The sequence below is a fragment of the Malus sylvestris genome, chromosome 12 (assembly GCF_916048215.2).
Source record: "Malus sylvestris chromosome 12, drMalSylv7.2, whole genome shotgun sequence".
NCBI lineage: Eukaryota > Viridiplantae > Streptophyta > Magnoliopsida > Rosales > Rosaceae > Malus > Malus sylvestris.
In genome coordinates this window covers 25,986,013-26,009,796 of record NC_062271.1, presented here as the reverse complement: position 1 = coordinate 26,009,796, position 23,784 = coordinate 25,986,013, and the positions used below count along the sequence as shown (strand labels likewise).

Below are 23,784 nucleotides of genomic sequence, written 5' to 3'. Positions count from 1 at the left end.
ATGGTCGAGACTCGAGAGGATGCTTGGATGGAGAGCAGCCATGTCGCGATAAATGCATCTTCTTCGGCTCGGCTCGGCTCGGCTCGGCTCTGCTTTGGCTTCGCTTGAAAGTCTATTGGTTTTCTTATATCTTCTAAGGTCAGTTGGTCTAAAGAGTGCCCCCGCCTCCTCTTATTCGTGCTCAAATTATTATTTTAGTAAAGTAGATTACAATATCACTTTGTCAAAAGGAATTACAAAAAAAAAAAAACCTACAAGAGAGTTCATCTTCTTCAGCTCAGCTTTGGCTTCGCTTGAAAGTCAATCGGTTTCCTTACATCTTCTACGTGATTTAGGTCAGTTGGTCTAACGAGTGCCCCCACCTCCTCTTATTCGTGCTCAAATTATTATTTTAGTAAAGTAGTTTACAATATCACTTTGTCAAAAAGAATTACAAAAAAGAACGGCAAGAGAGTTACTGCTAAAGTAGTTAAAAGCATTTGTAAGTGCATACCCTACGACGATGTTAGTAAGGCGAGGGGTTGTGTAAATTCACATAGTAGGTCAGCTGTCACAGCCCGTCCCAGAATTTTTAATTCCGGGAATTTTTAATTCCGAGGACGTGAAATTACAAAAACGCCCTTAAACGGGATTAAGGTGCGTAATTTTGGTGTTTGTTTTACCTAAAATTTCTAAGCTATTGTTGTGTTGGACTTTAGGTAGGGTCCTATACCCTAATTTCCTCCCCATTTTCCGTAACCTTTCCTTCTCTCTCTTCTTCTTCCATTTCAGATTTTCACTCTCTCTCTCTCTTACTCTCTAACATACGGACTCACACACAAACCACAATCAAATCTCCACGAACGTCCAAGTTAAGACCACCATTGCAACCCTGAGGACTTCACGATCACGTAGGTACCATTTTCAGGTAAGTTTCATTTCGAAAAACCCTAGTTCTAAAGACCCCGTGAATGTGCACTGTTCATGAGCTTTGAATTGGTTACGTTTTAGGCTAAAACAAGATCACAGAGAGTTTAGTGAGGTCCCAAGGAAGCTCGGAGTGCTTCGTTGGAAGTTTTTGGACGTAAGAACACGGAGATCGACAAGTTCAAAGTTTGGCCGGAGCTTTCGAGGCGTTTTCCGGCGAATACCCGGCGAGTTAGGAGTCGAGGTAGGTATAAATCTCTTCGTCTCGTCAAGTACTACAACTTTCCTTTTTGTTTCACTCAATTTCGTTGAGTATTGAAGAAGTTATACTCATTTGAAAAATACCCAGTTTCCGGCGACCTCCGAGGCTTTCGAGGCAGTTTCCGGACAAACCACGGCGAACTAGGTGTTGTGCAAGGTACCATTATCTTTGTCTCTTCAAGGGCTACAACTTTCGTTTTTGAATCACTTGATTTCGTTGAGAAATGACAAAGTTATGGCAATTTGAAAAACTGCCCAGAAAACGGCCGCCGGAAAAACCAGTCCGGCGACCCAATGAAGAAGAAGGTGCTACAGTAAAAATAAAAAATAAAATTATTTTAAAAATATGTCGACGTCCGTGACGTCGAGTAGATCACTGTGGTATATTCATATACCTAAATTGAACACCGTATGAGAAAGTTATTGAAGATTGTTGGTTAGGTGTTCAAATAACGTTTTATAGTTTTCACATTTAGGTGAAAATGTGAATTGATGATCCGACCGTTGGATCGTCACCAAACTTTGATACGTTGTAATACGTAATATTTGAGGATTATTGGAACTTACGGATTGGGAATCCGAGTTACGGATCTTCCGGAATTGGAATTGTAAGTCCATAATATAAAATGTTAACCGTCACTTAGTTTTGGAAATTGACGGAGATCCGACCGTTGGATGGTAATGAAATTTTAGGATGTTATCCTAGAGATATATTGTGGACCTCTGGAAGTTATGGATTTAAAATCTGAGTGGCAGATCTTCCGGATCGAACTTCGTAGTGACGTATTTTATATAAGTTATATATATTCTATCGATATGAATTCTGAGGTTGGATTTGATTACTATTCTAGGCGGCGATCGTCATGACGCCTTGATGTGTGGTGCTAGGGAGTTGTTGGACGAACTCCAGGTGAGTGGGCAGTTTTGTTTTCCGTATATATATATATATACTTAACGTTTTCCCAGAAATTGAAAATGCATGAAATTATGTTTAAAATGAAATGCATATGAGTTATGTGGAAAAACGGGAAGTGAAATACCATGCATAGAATTGATATGAAAAGTATATAGAAATGTGAGTTGAAATGCCATGCATGAATTAATATATGATGCATATGTATGAATTGGTGCGGTGGACGCACAGGTAAGAATTGATTTATGATGCATATGTATGAATTGGTGCGGTGGACGCACAGGTAAGAATTGATTTATGATGCATATGTATGAAATGGTGCGGTGGACGCACAGATGAGTATTTAATTACTGTTATGATGATGATGATATATATTGAGCTCAAATCCTGCACCATGGTTTAGTGCTTATAGTATTCACCGCATCGCACGCTCGCCTTGGATCCAAGTAGATGCTAGTCGTACAGTCCACGCGGAGTGGGTACGACAGACCAGTCGCGAGAGTGTTAGTGAGATTCCGACTGGTGGGTGACCTTAGATTATGTGCACAGATGATTTATGAGAAGCACTAGAGCGTAACTTGCGTGCAGAAGGCCGGACGGGTCACAGAGGTGACTCCGGTAGAGTGATAATGATAGATTTTGAGCTCTAGGTTCAACCGTATAGGGCTATTAGAGGGCCTACGGTTGATTACTTTCTTGCACCTGATATGATTATGTTGATGCATTCATACCTTATTACTGTTGAGATGATGTGGCATGGCATAATTAATATGAGAAATGTTGAGATGATGTGGCATGGCATAATTAATATGAGAAATGTTGAGATGACATGGCATGGCATGATTGATAAATAGATAATGTTGAGATAGTAAAAATGAAGTTTTGAGAATATATATGTATATTTATATTTTACATTTCTGGGAAAGTATACAGGTTTTACGGAGAGGGGTTACAACGTTTTGAGAAATGTTTGGATTTGGAAAAGAATTGTTTTACTGACCCACTCAATTTTGGTTTTGCGCCCCTCCAGGTTCAGGAATCACAAAGGTGTGGTGACTACGAGGAATTCGACGGTGTTCTGACAGATTGGACAAAATTAGGACTCACCTTCGGGTGTATCAATTTAAATTGTATCTTAAAGCTTCCGTACTGTGCAAATGGTTACGTCACTCTCACGTGACGGCCAGCATGCCCTCCTTCGGGACGGGGTGTGTCAGTTGGTATCAGAGCATGGTTGCAATCTTGGACATCTTGAGAAGTTTCTAGTGAATTCTGTCAGAACTACACCGCCTCGTAGCAAACCACGTAGTTAGAGGAACTTAGTCTCCTTGATTTAGCGGGTTAGGGGAAACTATTCTTATGGTGATTCAGTATATTAGAAAAATGGACATTTTAAGACGGGTTATGAGTTGAATTTGAATCACTTAAGAGAAATGATGAACCTGAGGGAACAAAGTGACGGATTAACCAATTGGAAAAGATGTTTCGGAATATGCAACTCAAAGGAATCTTCCTTCTGACAAGGGGTCGAGACGACTACCTGGTTTTGGTTATGAATTTGTATCCTGGTGGAAACAGGAGTATGAATTGTTGTCACCAGAGGAATCAGTCGATTGAGAATTGTTTAAGGACTTGTTTAAAGGAAAAGTTTATCCCTCCGGCATTTATCGATGGTAGTAAACAAGTGTTTACAAATATGAGACAAGGAAGGTGATGATCGAGGGATATTATAGAAAGTTTTCAGACTTGCCTCGTTCCATCCAGATATTGTTGTTAATTTGGTGGAGGTGTTATGTTGTTTTAAGCTGGGTGACAAAAAGGGAAGTGGTAATTTGGGTGACCACTATCCATTGTACTTCTTACCAGGAATATACGAGATGCTGTTGAGTCTTGAGGACTCTGAGAACATGATCAACGAGAATAAAGAAGAATAAGAAATGAATGGGAATTAAAAGAAGACGATAAAGTTAATGATTCGTCTTATCAAGGATATAGAAAGATTCAGAGCTTCGAAAGAAGTGAAGCTAGAGTTAATTCTTCCAGCTGAGGTTTTAATGTCACTGGTCAGAGTAAAAGTGATGGATATACTGGTAATCCCAGATATTTGAGACAAGGTGTCTCGAGTAAAGGAAATGTACTTTGTGCTGCAGGTACAAAAATTAACACTTTGGGAAGTGTGAAATTAATGAATGTGTTTATGTGAACAGAGGGGACACAGAATTGTGAATCGTCCCTAGAATCAGTTGTACCCAACAGTTTTCTATGACATCGTAGTGTCGATTCAGCAAGTTTATGAACTTAGTAGTTTGGTCGGATTGACCGTGGGTACAGAGAGATTTGATGAGTTATATGTTCAGCTGTACAGACCATAAGAGGTGGATCTGGCTGACGCATGAGAAATTGGTGAGTTATAGGCTCGGCCGTACCGACCACGCGGAGTGGATCCGGCCGACGTATTATTGAGATAAGAGTTGAATCAACCGTATTGGTCATTCTAGTTGACTTTGGCTGATATATTTCTTATTATGTATGTTATTACCTAGAGAGTAGTAAATAAATGTAGTTGAGACGAGTGTATGTATTTTGCATTGAGTGACAAAATAGTAATGTTATATCTTTGTGAGTGGTTGCCTACTTATCGAGACAACGATGATTTATCAGTATTGCGGGCTGCAGACCGTAATATTAATAACTCATTCGTGGATTCGTTAAGTAAGTAAACCGGTAGATTATTTTGTACTTATTCAGAATGCTTAGTAGTAATAGAGTATGTATTGTGTCGGTTAAATTATTTCCATTAGATTGGTTGGTTATAATTGTGACAAGACGGAATGTTAAGGGAAACCAGTACTTTCCATCGATCTGGATGACCAGAGATTACTTTTGTAAGTATGCAAAGTGGATTGAGTTCAGCCATTATTTATGCTGTGAGAGCAAAGAGATTGTTTTCGAAAGGCTGTCAAAAATACTTAGCTCATGTGGTGCTAAATGATGTTGTTTGGAGTAGTGTGAATAATGTCGAAAGAGTTAGACTTTTCTTGATGTCTTCCTTGAAAGTATACCTGGATTGCCTTCAGGCAGAGATATGAGGTTCACTATTGAATTGTTGCCAGGTATAAATTTATGTTAAATATTGGTTCATGATGAGTTAAGGGAATTGGAAATTCAGTTGAGAGAATTGGTTGATAAAAGTTTTATTCAACCTAGTACAACACTTTTGAGGAGCCCCAATTTGTTGGTGAGGAAGAAAATGGATCTTGAGGTCTGTTTATTATCAATTGAAGATTATGAGTAACGTTGTTCCTAAGATTGTTTTCTGGACTCGTTATAGTCTTTATGAAATTTGGTGATGCTATATGGATACTCATGCTGTTTTATGAATTATTGGATGAAGTATTCCAATAATGCCTTGATAAATAGATATCATTTTCATTGAAGATATTCTGGCATATTCTGAGCCAGAGCAGAGCATGTAAACGTATTAAGTCGGTAGAACAAAGATTGGAAGAATGTCGATTGTATGCTAAGTTTAGCAAATGCGAATGTTGGATGAATCAAGCAGCATTTCTGGGATATGTTATATATTCTTAAGGTATTCAAGTGAATCCTTAAAAGGTAACAGAAATTAAAATTTGGAACAACCACGAGTCGTAATTGAGATTTGGAATTTCTTAGCTTACCAGGCTATCTTGGATGGTTGTGAAAGATTTTTCAGTCATTGCTTTGTCATTGACGAGACTGTTGAGAAAAGAGGTTAGGTATGAGTGGGAAGGAATTGTAAGCAAAGGATTCAACAACTGAAGTATTTCCTCACTCATGCACGTATTTTGGTATTCCCAGAGAATAGTGGTAATCATAAATTTTTAGTGATGTTTCTTGAATGGTATTGGAGGCATGTTGATGCAAATGTTAGGGTGATTGCATACGTTTCACGATAAATGGAATCTCATAAGATGAATTACCCTACTGGTGATTTGGAAGTCACGATTACCATTCTTGCTGTGAAGTTATGGAGACATTATATTTTAGTGGGAATGCAAGATTTTTTTTACGAATCCAAAAAGTCTTCAATATCCATTACTTGGAAGGAATTTGATATGAGGCAGCGAAAGTGAATTGTATTGCTTAATGAACATGATTGTACGATCAGGGTGATCGTAAAGTTTGTTCTAGCTGAAGCACTTGGTGAGAAGACTACAGTAAGATTAATATCTGGCACGTTTGCCAAGAGTATCATTTTGTGGATTGAAAACCAACGGAAGAAAAATTAAGAATGGAAGATCGAGAAGAAGTTATACTTGTTAAGTAACAAGTTAGTACATTTACCCCAGTGTTGAGTAACAACCTTTCCCAGACAGTGCAACACTACTTATTTGTTTTATGGAAAAGAGAATTGGATTACGGAACTGCTAAGTTTCTTAAGTATGTTGGTTGTGCAGTTTCCGGAGTAACGCCATAAGGACCATGAAATGTGTCACGTGAGTCGGTTTTTGATGACTTGTGAATGGAATGTTTCTGGGTAGAGAAAGATTCGATCAAGAAAAAGTTTTAGTAGACCCTGAGACTATGGATGAGTCTCCTCAAAGTATTCAGGTGATTAAGTTTAACCTGAAGGTAGCCAGGAATGGCAAAAGAGACTAACAGATGGATATGCCACTAATCGAGTGTGTAAGGTAAATGGTTTGATATTTTTGGAAATTTCACCACGAACAGAAATGGCGAGAATTGGAAAGGAGACAAGATAAGATTTAGACACATCAGACCATTTTTTTTTTTTTATCACTAAAGGAATCAATAAAGTTGCATACAAGTGGTGATGTCTTCAGAGTTGGCTAAGGTGTATAACGTATTTTATATTTCGATGCACCGTCCCTATTTTACGGATTCGTCGCATAAGATTCTGGTTCAACCTTTGGAGATTAATCCGGATTCGACTTGACGAGGAACCAGTGACTATACTGGATTGGAAAGATAAGACTCTGAGGAATAAGACCGTGAGCTTGGTAAAAGTATTGTGGAGGAACCATTCAGCAGAAGAAGCTACTTGGGAGACAAAAGAACGGATGAGAGATATGTATCCGAGGCTATTTTTTTTAGTATTGAGAATTTGGTTGGTGGCTGGAATTTCGGGGACGAAATTCTATAAGGAGGGGAGATTGTCACAGCCCGTCCCAGAATTTTTAATTCCGGGAATTTTTAATTCCGAGGACGTGAAATTACAAAAACGCCCTTAAACGGGATTAAGGTGCGTAATTTTGGTGTTTGTTTTACCTAAAATTTCTAAGCTATTGTTGTGTTGGACTTTAGGTAGGGTCCTATACCCTAATTTCCTCCCCATTTTCCGTAACCTTTCCTTCTCTCTCTTCTTCTTCCATTTCAGATTTTCACTCTCTCTCTCTCTTACTCTCTAACATACGGACTCACACACAAACCACAATCAAATCTCCACGAACGTCCAAGTTAAGACCACCATTGCAACCCTGAGGACTTCACGATCACGTAGGTACCATTTTCAGGTAAGTTTCATTTCGAAAAACCCTAGTTCTAAAGACCCCGTGAATGTGCACTGTTCATGAGCTTTGAATTGGTTACGTTTTAGGCTAAAACAAGATCACAGAGAGTTTAGTGAGGTCCCAAGGAAGCTCGGAGTGCTTCGTTGGAAGTTTTTGGACGTAAGAACACGGAGATCGACAAGTTCAAAGTTTGGCCGGAGCTTTCGAGGCGTTTTCCGGCGAATACCCGGCGAGTTAGGAGTCGAGGTAGGTATAAATCTCTTCGTCTCGTCAAGTACTACAACTTTCCTTTTTGTTTCACTCAATTTCGTTGAGTATTGAAGAAGTTATACTCATTTGAAAAATACCCAGTTTCCGGCGACCTCCGAGGCTTTCGAGGCAGTTTCCGGACAAACCACGGCGAACTAGGTGTTGTGCAAGGTACCATTATCTTTGTCTCTTCAAGGGCTACAACTTTCGTTTTTGAATCACTTGATTTCGTTGAGAAATGACAAAGTTATGGCAATTTGAAAAACTGCCCAGAAAACGGCCGCCGGAAAAACCAGTCCGGCGACCCAATGAAGAAGAAGGTGCTACAGTAAAAATAAAAAATAAAATTATTTTAAAAATATGTCGACGTCCGTGACGTCGAGTAGATCACTGTGGTATATTCATATACCTAAATTGAACACCGTATGAGAAAGTTATTGAAGATTGTTGGTTAGGTGTTCAAATAACGTTTTATAGTTTTCACATTTAGGTGAAAATGTGAATTGATGATCCGACCGTTGGATCGTCACCAAACTTTGATACGTTGTAATACGTAATATTTGAGGATTATTGGAACTTACGGATTGGGAATCCGAGTTACGGATCTTCCGGAATTGGAATTGTAAGTCCATAATATAAAATGTTAACCGTCACTTAGTTTTGGAAATTGACGGAGATCCGACCGTTGGATGGTAATGAAATTTTAGGATGTTATCCTAGAGATATATTGTGGACCTCTGGAAGTTATGGATTTAAAATCTGAGTGGCAGATCTTCCGGATCGAACTTCGTAGTGACGTATTTTATATAAGTTATATATATTCTATCGATATGAATTCTGAGGTTGGATTTGATTACTATTCTAGGCGGCGATCGTCATGACGCCTTGATGTGTGGTGCTAGGGAGTTGTTGGACGAACTCCAGGTGAGTGGGCAGTTTTGTTTTCCGTATATATATATATATACTTAACGTTTTCCCAGAAATTGAAAATGCATGAAATTATGTTTAAAATGAAATGCATATGAGTTATGTGGAAAAACGGGAAGTGAAATACCATGCATAGAATTGATATGAAAAGTATATAGAAATGTGAGTTGAAATGCCATGCATGAATTAATATATGATGCATATGTATGAATTGGTGCGGTGGACGCACAGGTAAGAATTGATTTATGATGCATATGTATGAATTGGTGCGGTGGACGCACAGGTAAGAATTGATTTATGATGCATATGTATGAAATGGTGCGGTGGACGCACAGATGAGTATTTAATTACTGTTATGATGATGATGATATATATTGAGCTCAAATCCTGCACCATGGTTTAGTGCTTATAGTATTCACCGCATCGCACGCTCGCCTTGGATCCAAGTAGATGCTAGTCGTACAGTCCACGCGGAGTGGGTACGACAGACCAGTCGCGAGAGTGTTAGTGAGATTCCGACTGGTGGGTGACCTTAGATTATGTGCACAGATGATTTATGAGAAGCACTAGAGCGTAACTTGCGTGCAGAAGGCCGGACGGGTCACAGAGGTGACTCCGGTAGAGTGATAATGATAGATTTTGAGCTCTAGGTTCAACCGTATAGGGCTATTAGAGGGCCTACGGTTGATTACTTTCTTGCACCTGATATGATTATGTTGATGCATTCATACCTTATTACTGTTGAGATGATGTGGCATGGCATAATTAATATGAGAAATGTTGAGATGATGTGGCATGGCATAATTAATATGAGAAATGTTGAGATGACATGGCATGGCATGATTGATAAATAGATAATGTTGAGATAGTAAAAATGAAGTTTTGAGAATATATATGTATATTTATATTTTACATTTCTGGGAAAGTATACAGGTTTTACGGAGAGGGGTTACAACGTTTTGAGAAATGTTTGGATTTGGAAAAGAATTGTTTTACTGACCCACTCAATTTTGGTTTTGCGCCCCTCCAGGTTCAGGAATCACAAAGGTGTGGTGACTACGAGGAATTCGACGGTGTTCTGACAGATTGGACAAAATTAGGACTCACCTTCGGGTGTATCAATTTAAATTGTATCTTAAAGCTTCCGTACTGTGCAAATGGTTACGTCACTCTCACGTGACGGCCAGCATGCCCTCCTTCGGGACGGGGTGTGTCATCAGCAAAATTGGATATGAAAAACATTATTTATGAAAATCGAACTTGAAATTATGTGATATTACTTTTCATTTACAATGAAAGATAAGTCCGAGTCTCGCCAAATAGACCTAAATATTAGCTCCGCTCCCTTGTTATTAGTTGTATTAAAAATTGAAAGGAAGTTAGGAGTTAGGACAATCTTTTTATCCGTTGCTTTTGTTTTTTTAATTCTTTATCATATTATTTAATAAGTGAAGGAAAGGACAATTTTGAATTTTCTTATGAAGTCAGTGGGAGTTTTTTATGTGTGTGATTTTGACATTTCTCCAAATTTGCACTGTGTCTATTTTATTGACCATAAAAATGTGTGTGTTTTCATTTTAAATGTCAATCTTTACAGCTTTATAAGGAGAGGGCAGCCATTAGCCATTAGGGATTGTGTTGACACTTGAGTTTGTTTCCAAAGTCTTATTTTTGTAGTTATTAGATAAAATTTACTTGTGTTTAAATATTACTTGGTTCACTTAATTCACCTGTTCAAGTGAGTATAATAAATTTTGATATAGTGGACTTTATACTATGGGTTGATATTAGGTTTGACAATTTCTTGCATGATCCATTAGTCCGACACGAAATGCACGAAAATAACATGTGTTTCAGATCAATTCGTTAACGAGTTAGGTCGTTATCGGATCCCCTGCTAAAAACTTGTTAACAAGTCGGTTCATTATTCGGTCATTCGTGAAGAATTCGATAAGATATTGTTTGCCATATTTAACATTAAACATGGCGATTTCTCACATGACCCGTTAAGCCGACACAAAACACCATGACCCGTTAGCAAATCGGGTCGTTATCAGTTCACCTGTTAAGAATCCGTTAAGATAACACGTTTAACACAACAAGACCCATATTAAGATAATGAATATGATATGAACACGACAAACATGACTTGTTTGCCAGACATAGTTGATATTGAAAAACTAAGCCTTATTCAAAGGAAGAAAATTTAAAAACAAATTCTTATGTATTCCTCCTACTTACATCAATATTCGAAACTTTTGTTCCATTTTATTGATTTACAAAATTCTAAATATAACAAGGGTGTCGTTATTGACACTCTACAAAACTCTGTAAACTTTATACTTGTTATCGATTTACGGAATTTTAGATAATTAGTGTTACATCAAAGATTATATTAACTTGGTACAATGAAATAGAAAAAAAGTTTAGTCGATGAAATGATACGCAATCATTATATGGTATGAGTCTTGCGATTAGCCTTAGTTATAAAATTAATAATTAAAAAAAAAATCATAAACAATGGGAGGTGGAGTGTCTTGGTGAAGAAAGCCTCGTTTGAGAAATGTTTTTAAATAACAAAAAGCGCTTTTAGAGTAGAAAAATGTTATTGACACTTCAAAAATCTCATTTTACGCTTCTCACAAGTGTATTTTTCTTTCCTAACATAGAAAGTTTGAAGTGTAGAATGAAATTTTTGAAGTGCTAATAACAATTCCCTTAGAAAAAATCTTTTTAAAATCAATCCTTAGCAAAAAGAGTAATGCAAGTTAATATTAGAAGTGCACTTCAAGTGCTTATGAAATCCAAAAACAATCTTTCTAAAAATGTTTTCAATCATTAAAAACACTTCCAAAACGAGCCATAGAGCCTTCATTGTTAACTTATTGTCATGGGTTCAAATCCTCCCTCTCTTCTTAGCTTAAAGTAATAATGTCGTTCGTAATCAACAAAAAAATTTAAAACTATCATAGTTTTGAATTGTTCACATAGGTCCATATATAAATTGAGATGTGATAACTTTAAAGATGAATTCAGCCTTGTTTTCTTGCACCTAAATTCGAATTTCACTCCTTAACCCACATTTCGACTCAATATTGACTACCTTAGCATATCCTTAGTAAAATTGGAGTATGGTTTTCAAGAAAACTCCCAAAATAACCATGGCATGGTCAGAAAAAGAAAAGTAAATATTTTGACATATCTTTTGGTGCTAGACGATAGCATATAGGACGGCATAGTTGCCAATTTATACCACATCACCGTGACGGTGTGGGAACTTTGTACCAGAAGAGGACTTTTCCAATGTAACTTTGTGACAAAGAAGCGTTGAATTTTGGAGCGTGGGAGAAATATTTTAATGTTGAAAATTTGCACATGCCAAAATTCTAGTGGCTTATAATACATTATGAAAATAAAATAACAGTTTAAATGAATTTCAGTAATGTCTTTTTCCAATTAATTAATCACACGTAAGAGTGACACGTGAATTTTTGTATGGCCTCCTGCATGGGCCATGACTTGACTTGGAGGATTTGAGGATGTGGAGAGAGTTTGAGCCACCGTGTAGTGGAAAATTAGAATTTAAACCTTGGTAGTGAACGGGTAGCAATTTAGCCGAAAATTGAAATTTTTGTTGAGTGTTTATTAAAAGGAAAATTAATAAAAAGAATTTGAAAATTTTAAGTTTTAACGATAAGAATAAAATAAAGGGTAAAGTGAATAGTATCATGATTGACTTTTTAGTGTAAAAATGTGATTTTTCGTTAAAATGAACAGTACTATAAGTTTTTCGTTAAAATTTCCTTTATTAAAAGACAAGATTAAAATATAGAAATAACTTCACTCGTTCTAATAGCTAAAGAGTAATGCTAGGTTTATTAATTTTTTTTAAAATCAAATTTGCAAACTAAATGATGTGGTTGTAGATGATTGGATTATTAATCAATTATCGATTAACGTGCTTATTTCTTATTGATGACACATAATTTAATTTGCAATTTGATTTAAAAATTTTGATTTCCCTAACATTACTCATAGCTAAATAGATTCGCACTTTCCTGATCTTTTTACGATTTCCAAGTTCCAATGGAATGAACACATCATTCTCTCCCATTCATGCTTATTTCTACATCCCACTTCCCAGGTTAAATCCCAGCCTTCTTTCCTTTTGGGTTTAATTGAATAAATGATAAGACATTTGGAAAATATCTCATGTGCTAAAAAATTAGGATATAAACTTTTGTAATGTAGTTCATCAACAAATTTAGTCGAAAATGATATTTTTGTTAAATCTTTACTAAATGCAAGCGTAAAAGCGTACTTTGTTGTGTGGACTTTATTTTTCCTCACCTATATTCTCTTTCTGTAATTTGTATTTTCACTCTCTTTTCTCTCGTAGCGACATGACACAGGCAATCTCATCCGCACTTCAATTTGTTTTTTCACTATCTCTCTCTTATAAAAATACTAAAACGATATATAAATTTCTTGCCTTCGTTTTTTTTTTTTTTTTTGGAAACTAATTTCTGGCCTTTGTTTCATGGTTCGCTAGAAAATGAAGACAGCCTAATGGCAGCAGTTGCGCAAGTGGTTGTAGTGATTTGTACTGTTTCTTTTTCCATCAGAAGCTACTCGTTCATGATACTAAAAAAGGTTGGTTGCATCAAGGTTGGAAATTTCGGGGGAAAAATAGTTATAGCCACTTTTGCGTTTTTGTGGTCTACTAATTTGGTTTGGATAGAAACTCATAAAAATGGTTGGACACAGAGAGAAATGCGTGCAGAAGGTGAACATACAATACAGACATAAGGAAGAGAGATGGAGAGAGAAGATGAAAACAAAAGAAAGATTGAGATAAAAGTACGAGTTTAACCCCACATTTAACATAAAATCACTGTTGCACTAAATTTGATGACGGACTACATTACGAAGATTTACATTATAAATTTTTTACCACAACGGCTATCTTCTGAATACCTTATTACCACGAGACCATTTATCCAATCAAGCCTTCATGTATTACACTAATTAACTACTCTTCAAAAATATTATTCATATCATCTATGTACTCTCTCTAATAAAGGTGAGACCTACATGTGTTGGTAAATTCTACCTCTATTAGAAAATGATATAAATGATGAAACAAATAGATAGTAAGTGTAGTACTACATATCACTCTTGCATGAACATTCGAATTATTCTACGTGGTTAATGAAAAATGCCACGTTTTGGAGCCAATAATATTCCAATTCAGCTATAAAGGTACATCTTGTGGATGACTTACCGGCAACAATCTTTCACACTGTACATGCCTACTTCTGATGTGATCATCTGGAGTGCGAAAAACGTGACCGTTGTTTATTAGCCAACTAGTCAAAATAATATCGACGTTGCTGGGCCACTGAAACCCTCATCCCTCATTGTTATCTTTTGATTCGTATATCCATGTCTCATATGGGTAGCCATCTTACGTTGCATGATTCAATCATATTTTGGACCCACGTCGCTGTGATGCATATGCCATGTCATCCACAATACAAGTGGTGTGTTTAGTGGCAGATTATGTATCCTCACATACTACGGTGGCTTCTAAACATTGATAAACATGGGGTCCACAGCAACTTTTATGGTATAAATATATTATTTTAGTAGCGTTTTGTGTTTTGTGACGAAAAAAAAAATTGTATATGAGATTGTATGATTGACACAGAGAGTCACAAAGACAATAAACTTGTGCTACAAAAGCATTTCTTCTAAGAATATAATAATATGACATAGTCTAAGTAAAGTATTGTATGAGAGATTAATCTTGAGTATGGCGCCGAGCAAGATACTATGTAACATATTGTTGGGATTTTATTTCAAAATTCGCAATATCCTTAGGTTGGAGACCACACCAGTTCCCAGAGCCACCTGTCACTGCCCCTTGAACAAATTGCCGGCAAACAACGGCATTCCTGTGCCCTAGGTAGAAGGAGTTGATGGTAACATAATCCAGGGTTTGGCCCTTGTACGTGGAAGCCGATCTTTTTCTTAGGGTTTTCAACGGCAATGTTGAGGGCTAGGTTGTATTCAAGGGCGGTGTTATTGGATGTCAAGTTTAAATGTACTAGCGAGTCAATCCATCAATGGCAAAACCAAGAACTGTCTGAGGAAAATGTGAAACTCCAAAAGTTAAAAGGTTGCAAAAAAATGTAAACAACCAAATCCTTTTAGATAGTAGACAATATTAATGGTATTTATGATTTATCAATACAAACAAGTTAGAATTGTTGGATGAGAGGTTTCATGTCATGAAAATGTCGCATAACAGGCTCATTATCAATACAAGCAAAAACATTTTTCTCAATTTAAACAACCATATTATCACTCAACCATTTGTTTCTATTTTGTTACGCAGTGGTGTTTTCACAATATTCATAGCAAAAAATGCTTTTTCCACCGAAGCAGTTGTAATCGGTAACACCAAAGCCAATGTAAGAAGTTTACACACTAACTTATAACTTCCACACCTTCTAGTTTCACCAATTTCTTTGAAAGATCACTAATTCCTTTTAGAGATAAAAACCCACTATATATGCATATCATGAATATAATCTCAAGTTGAATTAGAAGATTTATGAAGTCCACACTATCAAACCTTTGTGTGGGCCTTAAATCCTAAAAGGATAATGTTAGGGTGACCAAAATTTTAAACCAAACTTGCAAACCTAATGATGTGTCAGTAATAAGAAATAAGCAGGTTACTCAACACTTGAATAATAATCTAAGGATAATCCAATTATCAATAACCATAATACTTCGTTGAAAAATTTGATCTCATAACATTACCCAAACTAAAAACGAACAAAATTTTCATCCTTATCCATGTGGGCCTCAGACAAACAACCAGCTTTTTTTTTCCTTTTTCCTTTTCTTTTTATCCCTTTTCTTCTTTTTTTATTTTTTTTATTTTTTTATTTTTTTATTTTTTCTCCCTTTTCATCTTTCTTTCCTCCTGTGGATTTCTTCCATTCGCACAAAACAAATTGCAGCAAACAAAACAACTCATGTGCAAGGCCAAATTGCAGAAGGCGACTTCATACGGTTTCGACAAATCTGACTAGTAGAAGTGGGTGCGAGTATGGTGAGAGTAGAGCAGGTTGGTGCGGGCAGCCGCAAACGGAATTGCAAGTGATGGGGGCAAAACGCGCAACGGCCCCTTAAGAGATTCAAGAATAAAAAGTTTTTAAGGTGTACCATGTTTTGGTGGGAGACAAGTAATGTGGTACAATTTAGTGCAAGTGGTATTTATTGTAGCGTTGACTGCCGAGACGAAGAGAACGCGTGGAGCTATGCTCTAAACGGGGAAGAAAACTGATTTTAGGCTCAGCCGCATGAGGAGATTGATCTATCAGGATTTCTTCAAGCGGCAAGAATTGGTTTTTGCTCACTAGCCTTACTTTAAATATGTATTGAATGTGGATCCAAACTCCCATCAACGAGTACTCATCATTCACCATAAAACGAGGAACCTATAGAAAACGCACTTTACGTGAATCTTAGAGATTAATTGTAAATTGTATATCTTAGCATTATTCTAAGACACTCCACGGGTTAAGGAGTTGATGCTAGAAGTTTGATCACTAGTTAAATGAGAACTTATATATATTAGTTGGCGGCCAAGTCATCATGCTCATAGCAAATTATATGGACCATCTTGTCAAAGTAATATAGTTTCAAGATCACGAGAGGCAAGCGAGTCCATCTTGTCAATCTGGAAGAGAAACATATATTGACAATCTGAATTTGTTGGGTGTTCTTTAATGGTGTTAACCTCACGCAATAGGCATTAGTTACATATGATTTATTCCCTAATCTTGATTAATTCAGTTATCAATAAGACCTAATTAATTATAGCTGGACATGGACTTTTTCTTCTTGTACTTGGCTTTAAAGAAAGCTCTTCTCAGCTTCTTTGTGTTCTCTTCGAGTTGCAAATCCGGAAATTCCTCCATCAGCTGCCTCTCCCTCTCCAACAATTCCACCTCTCCATTCAGCTGACCATCTCCTAACTCCTGCATAATCCACATACACATCTCATATCAACGTACAACCATGCCGAAAAAAGATTGATCCACATCCACATGCATTGTAAAAAGTAAAAACATATGCATGCATGGTAACAAAGTTGTACGTGTATTAAAGAATTAATTATAGGCAGAAGTTAGAGACATGCATGAATGTTTCTTGCTAGGGTTTGAAGGCTGGCCAATTTGCGATAGGGCCAACGAGGAATGCCCAACTCCCGACACCTTTTCTTCAAAATCGTTTGGCTGACATTCATTTCCTTGGCTGCCTCAGATACGGGCATGTAGAAGTGATGGGATATGGTTTCCTTGGACAACTCTATTGAACGGTGGCTTCTCTTCTCTTCTAGTTTGCATGTAGTGTCGGACAAATCTATTGAACGGTGACTTCTCTTCTCTTCTAGTTTGCATGTAGTGTCGGACAAATCTACTGAACGGTGACTTCTCTTCTCTTCTAGTTTGCATGTAGTGTCTTCCCTCAAATCATTGGTTTTCGTTTCTTGAATATCCAGTGACGATGATGATGAGTAAAACGGATCCGAAAAGTAATCTTCCGGTGAAAATTTTAATTCCCAATCCAATGGAACGTAGGCGCTTCCCCTAAGAGGAAAGATAATAAAGATTAATATATACTACGTCTAAGGTTTTGTGGAAGAGGAATGCTAGCACCCTTTGAATTTTAAGGTTCTTGTTCTCTCTTCTAGGCTCTTTTCTCATTGTTGCATGATGGTTTAAACAGTCTATTTTCTAGGCTGCCCTTTAAAGAACAACTCTGTCAAAAATCAATTAAATCCAAAATCGTTTAGTCATCTAACAGTTAAACGGATTATGGTTTTGGTTGATTTTTTATTTTATTTTTCTGTGTTGATCTTTAAATTGTAACCTAGAAATTAGACGATTTTGATCATCAAGCAACATAAATACAAAATAAACAAGAGAGCCAAAAAAATAAAACGAGAAGGTTCAAGTAAAAAAATTACTAGCATCTCTGTTTGTGAAATTGCAACCTTTGTGTAATGAGTATTAGAAGATAAAATTACACTGCCGTAATATTCTATATGTACCTCAAGTCAAGGGGAGAAAGATGACTTGTGAAGGAAAATAGGTCTCCATCGTTTTGATCTTCGGTGGACAACCAATCCATGAAACAGAATACTTTGAGGTTGGGAATGATGTGTATTCACTGTCGACGGTTGGACTACAAAGACCTCAAATAAACCAATTGATGTGTCTTCACTACTGTTGAGGATGATCTCAGGGTTCTGCAGCTTAACAATTTATAGGAAAATCAATTAGTTGTAGGCTTGAAATTAAGAGTTCCACATAAATACCTACATGGTACTATACTGTATGAAGCTTCATCGAAAGATGATAAGAATAATTAGGCACAGATTTGTTTTTCTTATAGGCTTCCATGTATAGAAAAAGTTATTAATTCTAAGTTTCCAATCTGCTTCCTAAATCCTAAAAACAGCCATGCATGTGAGTGCTGGTCAATTGATTTTCACTTTTATAAATGGTCAAGAACATAGACTTTGAATACAATGCTCCATTTGGACCAGATATATGAAGACTAAATACTAATTGCGTTTTCCTTTATGCGACTTCCTAACATTGACTGAACGATAGGTAAGAAAGGGATATATTTATGGGTAGGCAATTACTTCCTTAAGTCTACTTTTATGTATACGCCATTTTCTACTTTTTCAAAGATAAACCACAAGTTAATTCTTAAGGCCTTCTACAATTGTGTCTAGTATTGAAATTGTTGGAATTTAGGATTATTTTATTGTTTGAATTTGGGCTTAGTCCGTTAGTATTAGGGTTTTGTTTTCTTGCTTATTAGGGTTATGTTAGTTTTCTATATATATAATGCTTTGTAGCTCGTAGAATATCAAGTTAGTCACAATGTAGCCTCTTAGGGTTTTGTAGCTGTTCCGGCATTCTCGTTTGTTTAATAATATTCCTATTATTTTGTAATCTTGTTCGTTGCGCACTTTGATATTCAACTGAAATCAATTGGATAAGTTTATAGATTTAATGTATTTTAAATGAAGAAGTAGATGCAACTTTCAAACTGTATTCAAGTTGAAATTAAAGGATGAACTAGTTATGAAAAAAAATAATTTTTTTTCAATGTCCATGAAAATAGTAAGATTAGAATAGAAAAAAATTTCTTCTTGACTAATAAGTAAAAAATATCAGTCTTTATCTTCCATGATGCATTTTCATATTTTGATATTGTCAAATACATCTCACGTTCTAATACAAAGTGGACTCTCTAAAAAAAAAAAGTTTCTAATCAAACTTTCCCTTATGGAGACATTCCGATACCATAACATGAACCAAAAAGCAAACTTTTCCTCTCAAAAACAAGCTAGCATAGAACACTTGCAAGGCAGAGATCTATTTCTGTAGCAGGAGGAAAGCCCTACTAGACGGGGCAATCCAAGGTATCGTTTATAGATGAAGTTCTAGCACATCTGTGAGTGAAAAAAGAACAAATAGATCTTAAAAAATAATGTACAGAACATATTGAATGAAAGTCCATCGTATATGCTTCATTGAATAAAACTTATACGATGAAATTAATCAAATTACACTAGTAGACAAAAGCTCATCTATCACGGTCAATAACCGTGGTAGATTACAATCTACCACGGACATAGTGTCTGTTTGTAATCTGGACGTGATAAAAACTCTCAATGTTTACTGTGGACAATGCCCTTTGTCAAATGCAATGTAACCACGGATTGTGCACGTGATAGATTTGAATCTAACACCACGTGCTATGGCCGTTGTGAGTTACATATTGACCATAGACCATGCCTGTCATGAGAAAAATTTCAAAAATAATACATTACTTAATAGTAACAAATACCAAACCAATGAGTTATACTACAATTTTGTACCAAACATGTACAGACTTTGTTTCAGACTTTAAAACAAAACTGAAGTCCTAGTTCCAAATATGGTGCACTAATTATATTCGTCTTCTATGCATTCGTCTCTTTAAGAAGACACACATCTCCGGCAAGCCAATACGCACTTCAAATTTGCAGGTGCCTGTAATATAAATGTAGTAGTTGATATTTGAGTTATAACCCATCATAAATTAGAACCACCAACCACCTATGAAATAAAGAAGGAAAAATATAAAGCTTAGAATCAAACTCATGTCTCAAGGACACTATAAACAGAAAAATTCAAAACCACCAAGTCAATTACTCAAAATGCAACAAATCGTAATCCAAGTAATAAAAAAAATTCCAAGTTTCGAATATCCCAATAATATATTTATATATTAATTAACAAGTTAATCCTATCATCTCTAAAAAAAATTAAAAAAAAATTAAAAAAAAACAAAAATTCTTTGATAACTTACTGTAATTGATTAGCCAGAGGACGAAAAATAAAAAACTGAAGGAAAAAAAGTCGAAGCAAACAAAATTGCTACCAAATCCCTCCAATAGTAGCACTGCTCCAATTTGGTTTATGCTCTTAGATGCCTGCGGGGAAAAAGACTATCAATCAAATATTGTACATAGCACTTTAAAAGAAAAAATTGTAAACCCTAAAATTTGAAGAATAAATACCAAAACCTAGAGTGAATATCTAATAAATCAGGGAGCTTGAATAAAAGAAATTCAAATTTCAAAATTAAAAATTTTGGTTAGTTAAGGGAGGGAGGGAGGGAGGGAGGGAGGGAGGGAGGGAGGGAGGGAGGGAGGGAGGGAGAGAGAGAGAGAGAGAGAGAGAGAGAGAGAGAGAGAGAGAGAGAGAGAGAGAGCCCTTTATAAATACCTGTTTGGCTTCTCAGAATAACCATGAAAGGAAGAAGATGTGGTCAATGAGAGGGAGAGGGTGAATGAAAATTTGTAGATGGCTAACTAAGAACGGTTGGGAAGTTTTGAAGTTGGCGTTGGTGGGAGAGAAATAAAAAGGAGGTAAAAAGATTGAGGAATGATTTCACTTAAATTTTGGGAAGAGTGGGAATATTGTGAAAATTTAAAGATTTGAAAATTTGAGAAAATTTCTAGTCCCACCTTCTGAAACTTTTTAAAATAGTATGTAACTGCATCACGTTTAATGTTCGTGGTAGATAAAAAAAAAACGGTGTGGCTACTAACAATATTGACCACAACCAATGTACATGGTGGTTTAATACTTTTACAACGTGCTGACTAAGACCATGGTAGTAAGTTTTTTATTATAACGGGCTACTACTTGCCCATTGCAAAATATTGTTATCCACAACATGCTGACTAAGCTCGTGATAAGTGTTCATTTTTTTTATAACGGGCACATAGTGTCTGTGGTAAAATTGATGTGGTAAATGAACAATTTTCTTGTAGTTAATTGAAAGCACCATTTGCATAGCAGTTCATAACTTTGCCGTTGGCTCTCTACATTTAAATGAGTTTACAAAATACATTGAATAGGAAGTTCAGTTAGTTTGATTACAGCAGATGGATTGAATGTTGGAGTTTATGTAGTTTTAGTTGAAACTTCATGTTAGTCCCGCGTTGGTATAGTGGGAAAAACTTCAATTTATAATTGTTGGTCCACATTTATAAGTTTAAAAATGGATGATGCCCGATGTGAGTCGGCCCATAGGATTTATATGTTGGTTTTAGGAAATGTTTAAAACATCGGTATTAGTGAAAATATTGATATGCAAATTTATGAAATACCGATAGGGTTGCTTTTGATGAAAATTTAAAATGAAACTTTAGGGAACGTCAAACACTGGATTGGACGAAATATAAGAGTTTCTCTGATATTTAACCGATATGTTGGAAATATTGACGGAATTTGTCGATTGTAGTTGAAATTTAAGAGTTTCTCCGATATGGACCCCTTTCCCTTTTCATATCTTTCTCTAATTTTTCTTATATTTTCAAACATGTTTTAGGCTACGTGATTGACCAGGACAAAATTTTTAATCCGGAGATTAGGGCAAAATTTGAGTTTTCAGTTGGCCTTGCATTGTAATAATTTTCAAGTTTTTTCATATGCCAAAAATGCCCTCATCATATCTGTGCAAATGATAAGGATTTTTTTTGGGTCCTACATAATCTAAAGGAACTATGAAGAAAAAATTATGTATTAACGTTAAATCTCGTGAGTAAGGACCAAGTAATTTGATTTTTCTTTTGGTTTCTTTCCAATGCTGTAAACACCAAAAAGAAAATTAAACAAAAAATAATGTGATTTCTGACCAAATGATTAATTTGTACTGAATTCCCTATGTAAATTATCCCTGAAATATTTGTAAAACTCAGACTTCAGTAGGAGTTAGCAGCCCGCTTTCTTCATCATTTGTCTTCTCTAAGTTCTCTTCAGTTTCGTTTTTCACTTCCACAGCCTGAGTCAGCTGCTCAGCCCTTCTTGTTTGGTGTTTCCAATCAGTGTGGAGCAATGTGTACACCATCATACCCACACAAGACAACTGTGCTGAAAGCAGCCCAAACCACAACCCCAAAAAACCTATTTTAAATGTAAAAGTCGCAAGAATAGCTACTGGCAGTCCAATTAGGTAAAATGCCAACAGGTTTATTTTTACTCCAAGCTTAGGTCTTGCAGTAGCTGTTAACACTCCACAGGAAGCCGTTTGAGGAACGTTGCCTATTTCACACAATCCCAAAACTGGAAGTGCAGTCGAAATCAAATCAAGAATTTGTGGATCGTTCGTGAACATTGTCCCCCACATGGACCTAAAAGCAGTCATGAAAATGAACGCGGAAATCCCCCAAGCAAATGCCATGATTAGCCCAATCAAGGTGGTCCATTGGGCGCGGGTTGGTTGCCCTGCGCCCAGCGAGAGTCCTACACGCGTCGATAAAGATCCACTTAGAGAAATTGGGATAATGTATAACATTCCAGTTGTTTGCAACAAAATTCCCATTGCTGCAACACTTGCTTGTGGGTTACTCAACCAGCCACAGAAGAACAACATAAGTTCATACCACCACCACTCTAAGCAAACTGAAACACAACTGGGTAGAGACAAACTTAGCAATGGCCCCCATCCTTGAAAGGCTGAGAGAATGGTGAGCCCATGCCATGGCTTCAAAGCATGAGGTGATCTGGCTAGATAAATTACCAAACCCAAATTGAAAAGAAAAGTGTTCCAAGCAAGCCCTAAGGCAATACCTGCAACCCCAAAATCCATATATGTGACCAAAAAATAATTCATAGGTAAATGAAAGAGGGCGGAAAATGCTGCTGCAAGGGTTAATGCGGTGGTGAACCCTTGTGTTCTGAAAAAGATTCTCAATGGTAGAAGCTGAGCTTGCCCTATCAATTCAGGAATGGCAAAAGCCATGTAACGTTTTGCAACCCTAATAATTTGCGGGTCCTGCCCTAACAATATAAAGATGGGCTCCATGTTGAGCCACAAGAGTGAGATGGGGATGGCAACAAGGAGGAGGAGGCAAAGGGTTTTCTGAAAAGTTTGACTGATAACTGACCATCTTTGAGCTCCATAAGCTTGGCTACAAATGGGGTCCATCCCCGTCGATAGACCTCTGAGGAGTGAGTAACCTGTAATATTTGAAAACCCTAGAGCCAATGAGCCTCCAGCCAATTCTGTTTTCCCAAGACGGCCTAAGAATAGCATTGAAACAAGAGACCTTGAGTATATAAGCATGGATGTTATCACTATAGGGCCTGCAATCTTTACCAACGATCTCAACTCTTCTCCTATCTACATGGATTCACAAAAGGAACACGAAGTATTAGAAAAATGGAATTTAATTTTTCTGCAAAGAAAGAAATTACTACAAGGAGCCCCGTCTACAACCTCCAATCATAAACTGTCGAGGTGGAAAACCAGAACAACACTAGGCAAAGAGTGGATCGAAACTTTTTCACATAATTGAGAATGATTTAGACAAAATGCAAGTAAGAAAATTAACTTCCCTGAACACATATGAAAGCTTAA

General features: G+C 36.5%; 1 protein-coding gene, 2 long non-coding RNA genes and 1 pseudogene across 11 annotated transcripts; 1 reads left to right on the top strand and 3 right to left on the bottom strand.

The window, feature by feature from the left end:
• Window positions 1-586: 586 nt before the first annotated feature.
• Window positions 587-9,203, top strand: LOC126594523 (uncharacterized). 8 transcript variants are annotated; one of them, XR_007613319.1, is made up of 4 exons: window positions 587-907; window positions 7,680-7,839; window positions 7,945-8,013; window positions 8,708-9,203. It is a non-coding gene; the product is annotated as an uncharacterized LOC126594523 (long non-coding RNA). The 8 variants fall into 8 exon arrangements; XR_007613321.1 differs by lacking the exon at window positions 7,680-7,839 and adding an exon at window positions 991-1,150; XR_007613317.1 differs by lacking the exons at window positions 7,680-7,839; window positions 7,945-8,013 and adding exons at window positions 991-1,150; window positions 1,256-1,324.
• A 7,365-nt stretch (window positions 9,204-16,568) lies between these two features.
• On the bottom strand, window positions 16,569-18,113 carry LOC126594382 (protein RKD2-like). Of its 2 annotated transcripts, none has more exons than XR_007613256.1 (2): window positions 17,903-18,113; window positions 16,569-16,826 (listed from the first exon to the last, which is right to left on the bottom strand). XR_007613256.1 is itself a non-coding variant. In XM_050260685.1 (2 exons), exons 1-2 carry the CDS (start codon window positions 17,980-17,982, stop codon window positions 16,976-16,978), a joined length of 543 nt encoding a protein of 180 aa, XP_050116642.1. In that variant the 5' UTR covers window positions 17,983-18,113; the 3' UTR covers window positions 16,569-16,975. The 2 variants fall into 2 exon arrangements, 1 of the variants encoding a protein (XP_050116642.1); XM_050260685.1 differs by having other exon boundaries at window positions 16,569-17,438.
• A 974-nt stretch (window positions 18,114-19,087) lies between these two features.
• Window positions 19,088-20,752, bottom strand: LOC126594198 (uncharacterized). Its single transcript, XR_007613164.1, has 3 exons — window positions 20,643-20,752; window positions 20,224-20,347; window positions 19,088-19,904 (listed from the first exon to the last, which is right to left on the bottom strand). It is a non-coding gene; the product is annotated as an uncharacterized LOC126594198 (long non-coding RNA).
• Window positions 20,753-22,119: 1,367 nt separating this feature from the next.
• Window positions 22,120-23,553, bottom strand: LOC126591754 (protein DETOXIFICATION 53-like; annotated as a pseudogene).
• Between the last annotated feature and the right edge of the window lie 231 nt (window positions 23,554-23,784).

Excerpts from the sequence above, each read along its gene's own strand:
- LOC126594382 (XM_050260685.1), bottom strand. The coding sequence starts at position 17,982 with ATGGATTGGTTGTCCACCGAAGATCAAAACGATGGAGACCTATTTTCC. Across the intron at positions 17,439-17,902 it reads CTTTCTCCCCTTGACTTGAG|GGGAAGCGCCTACGTTCCAT; the intron begins GTACATATAGAA and ends CTTTCCTCTTAG.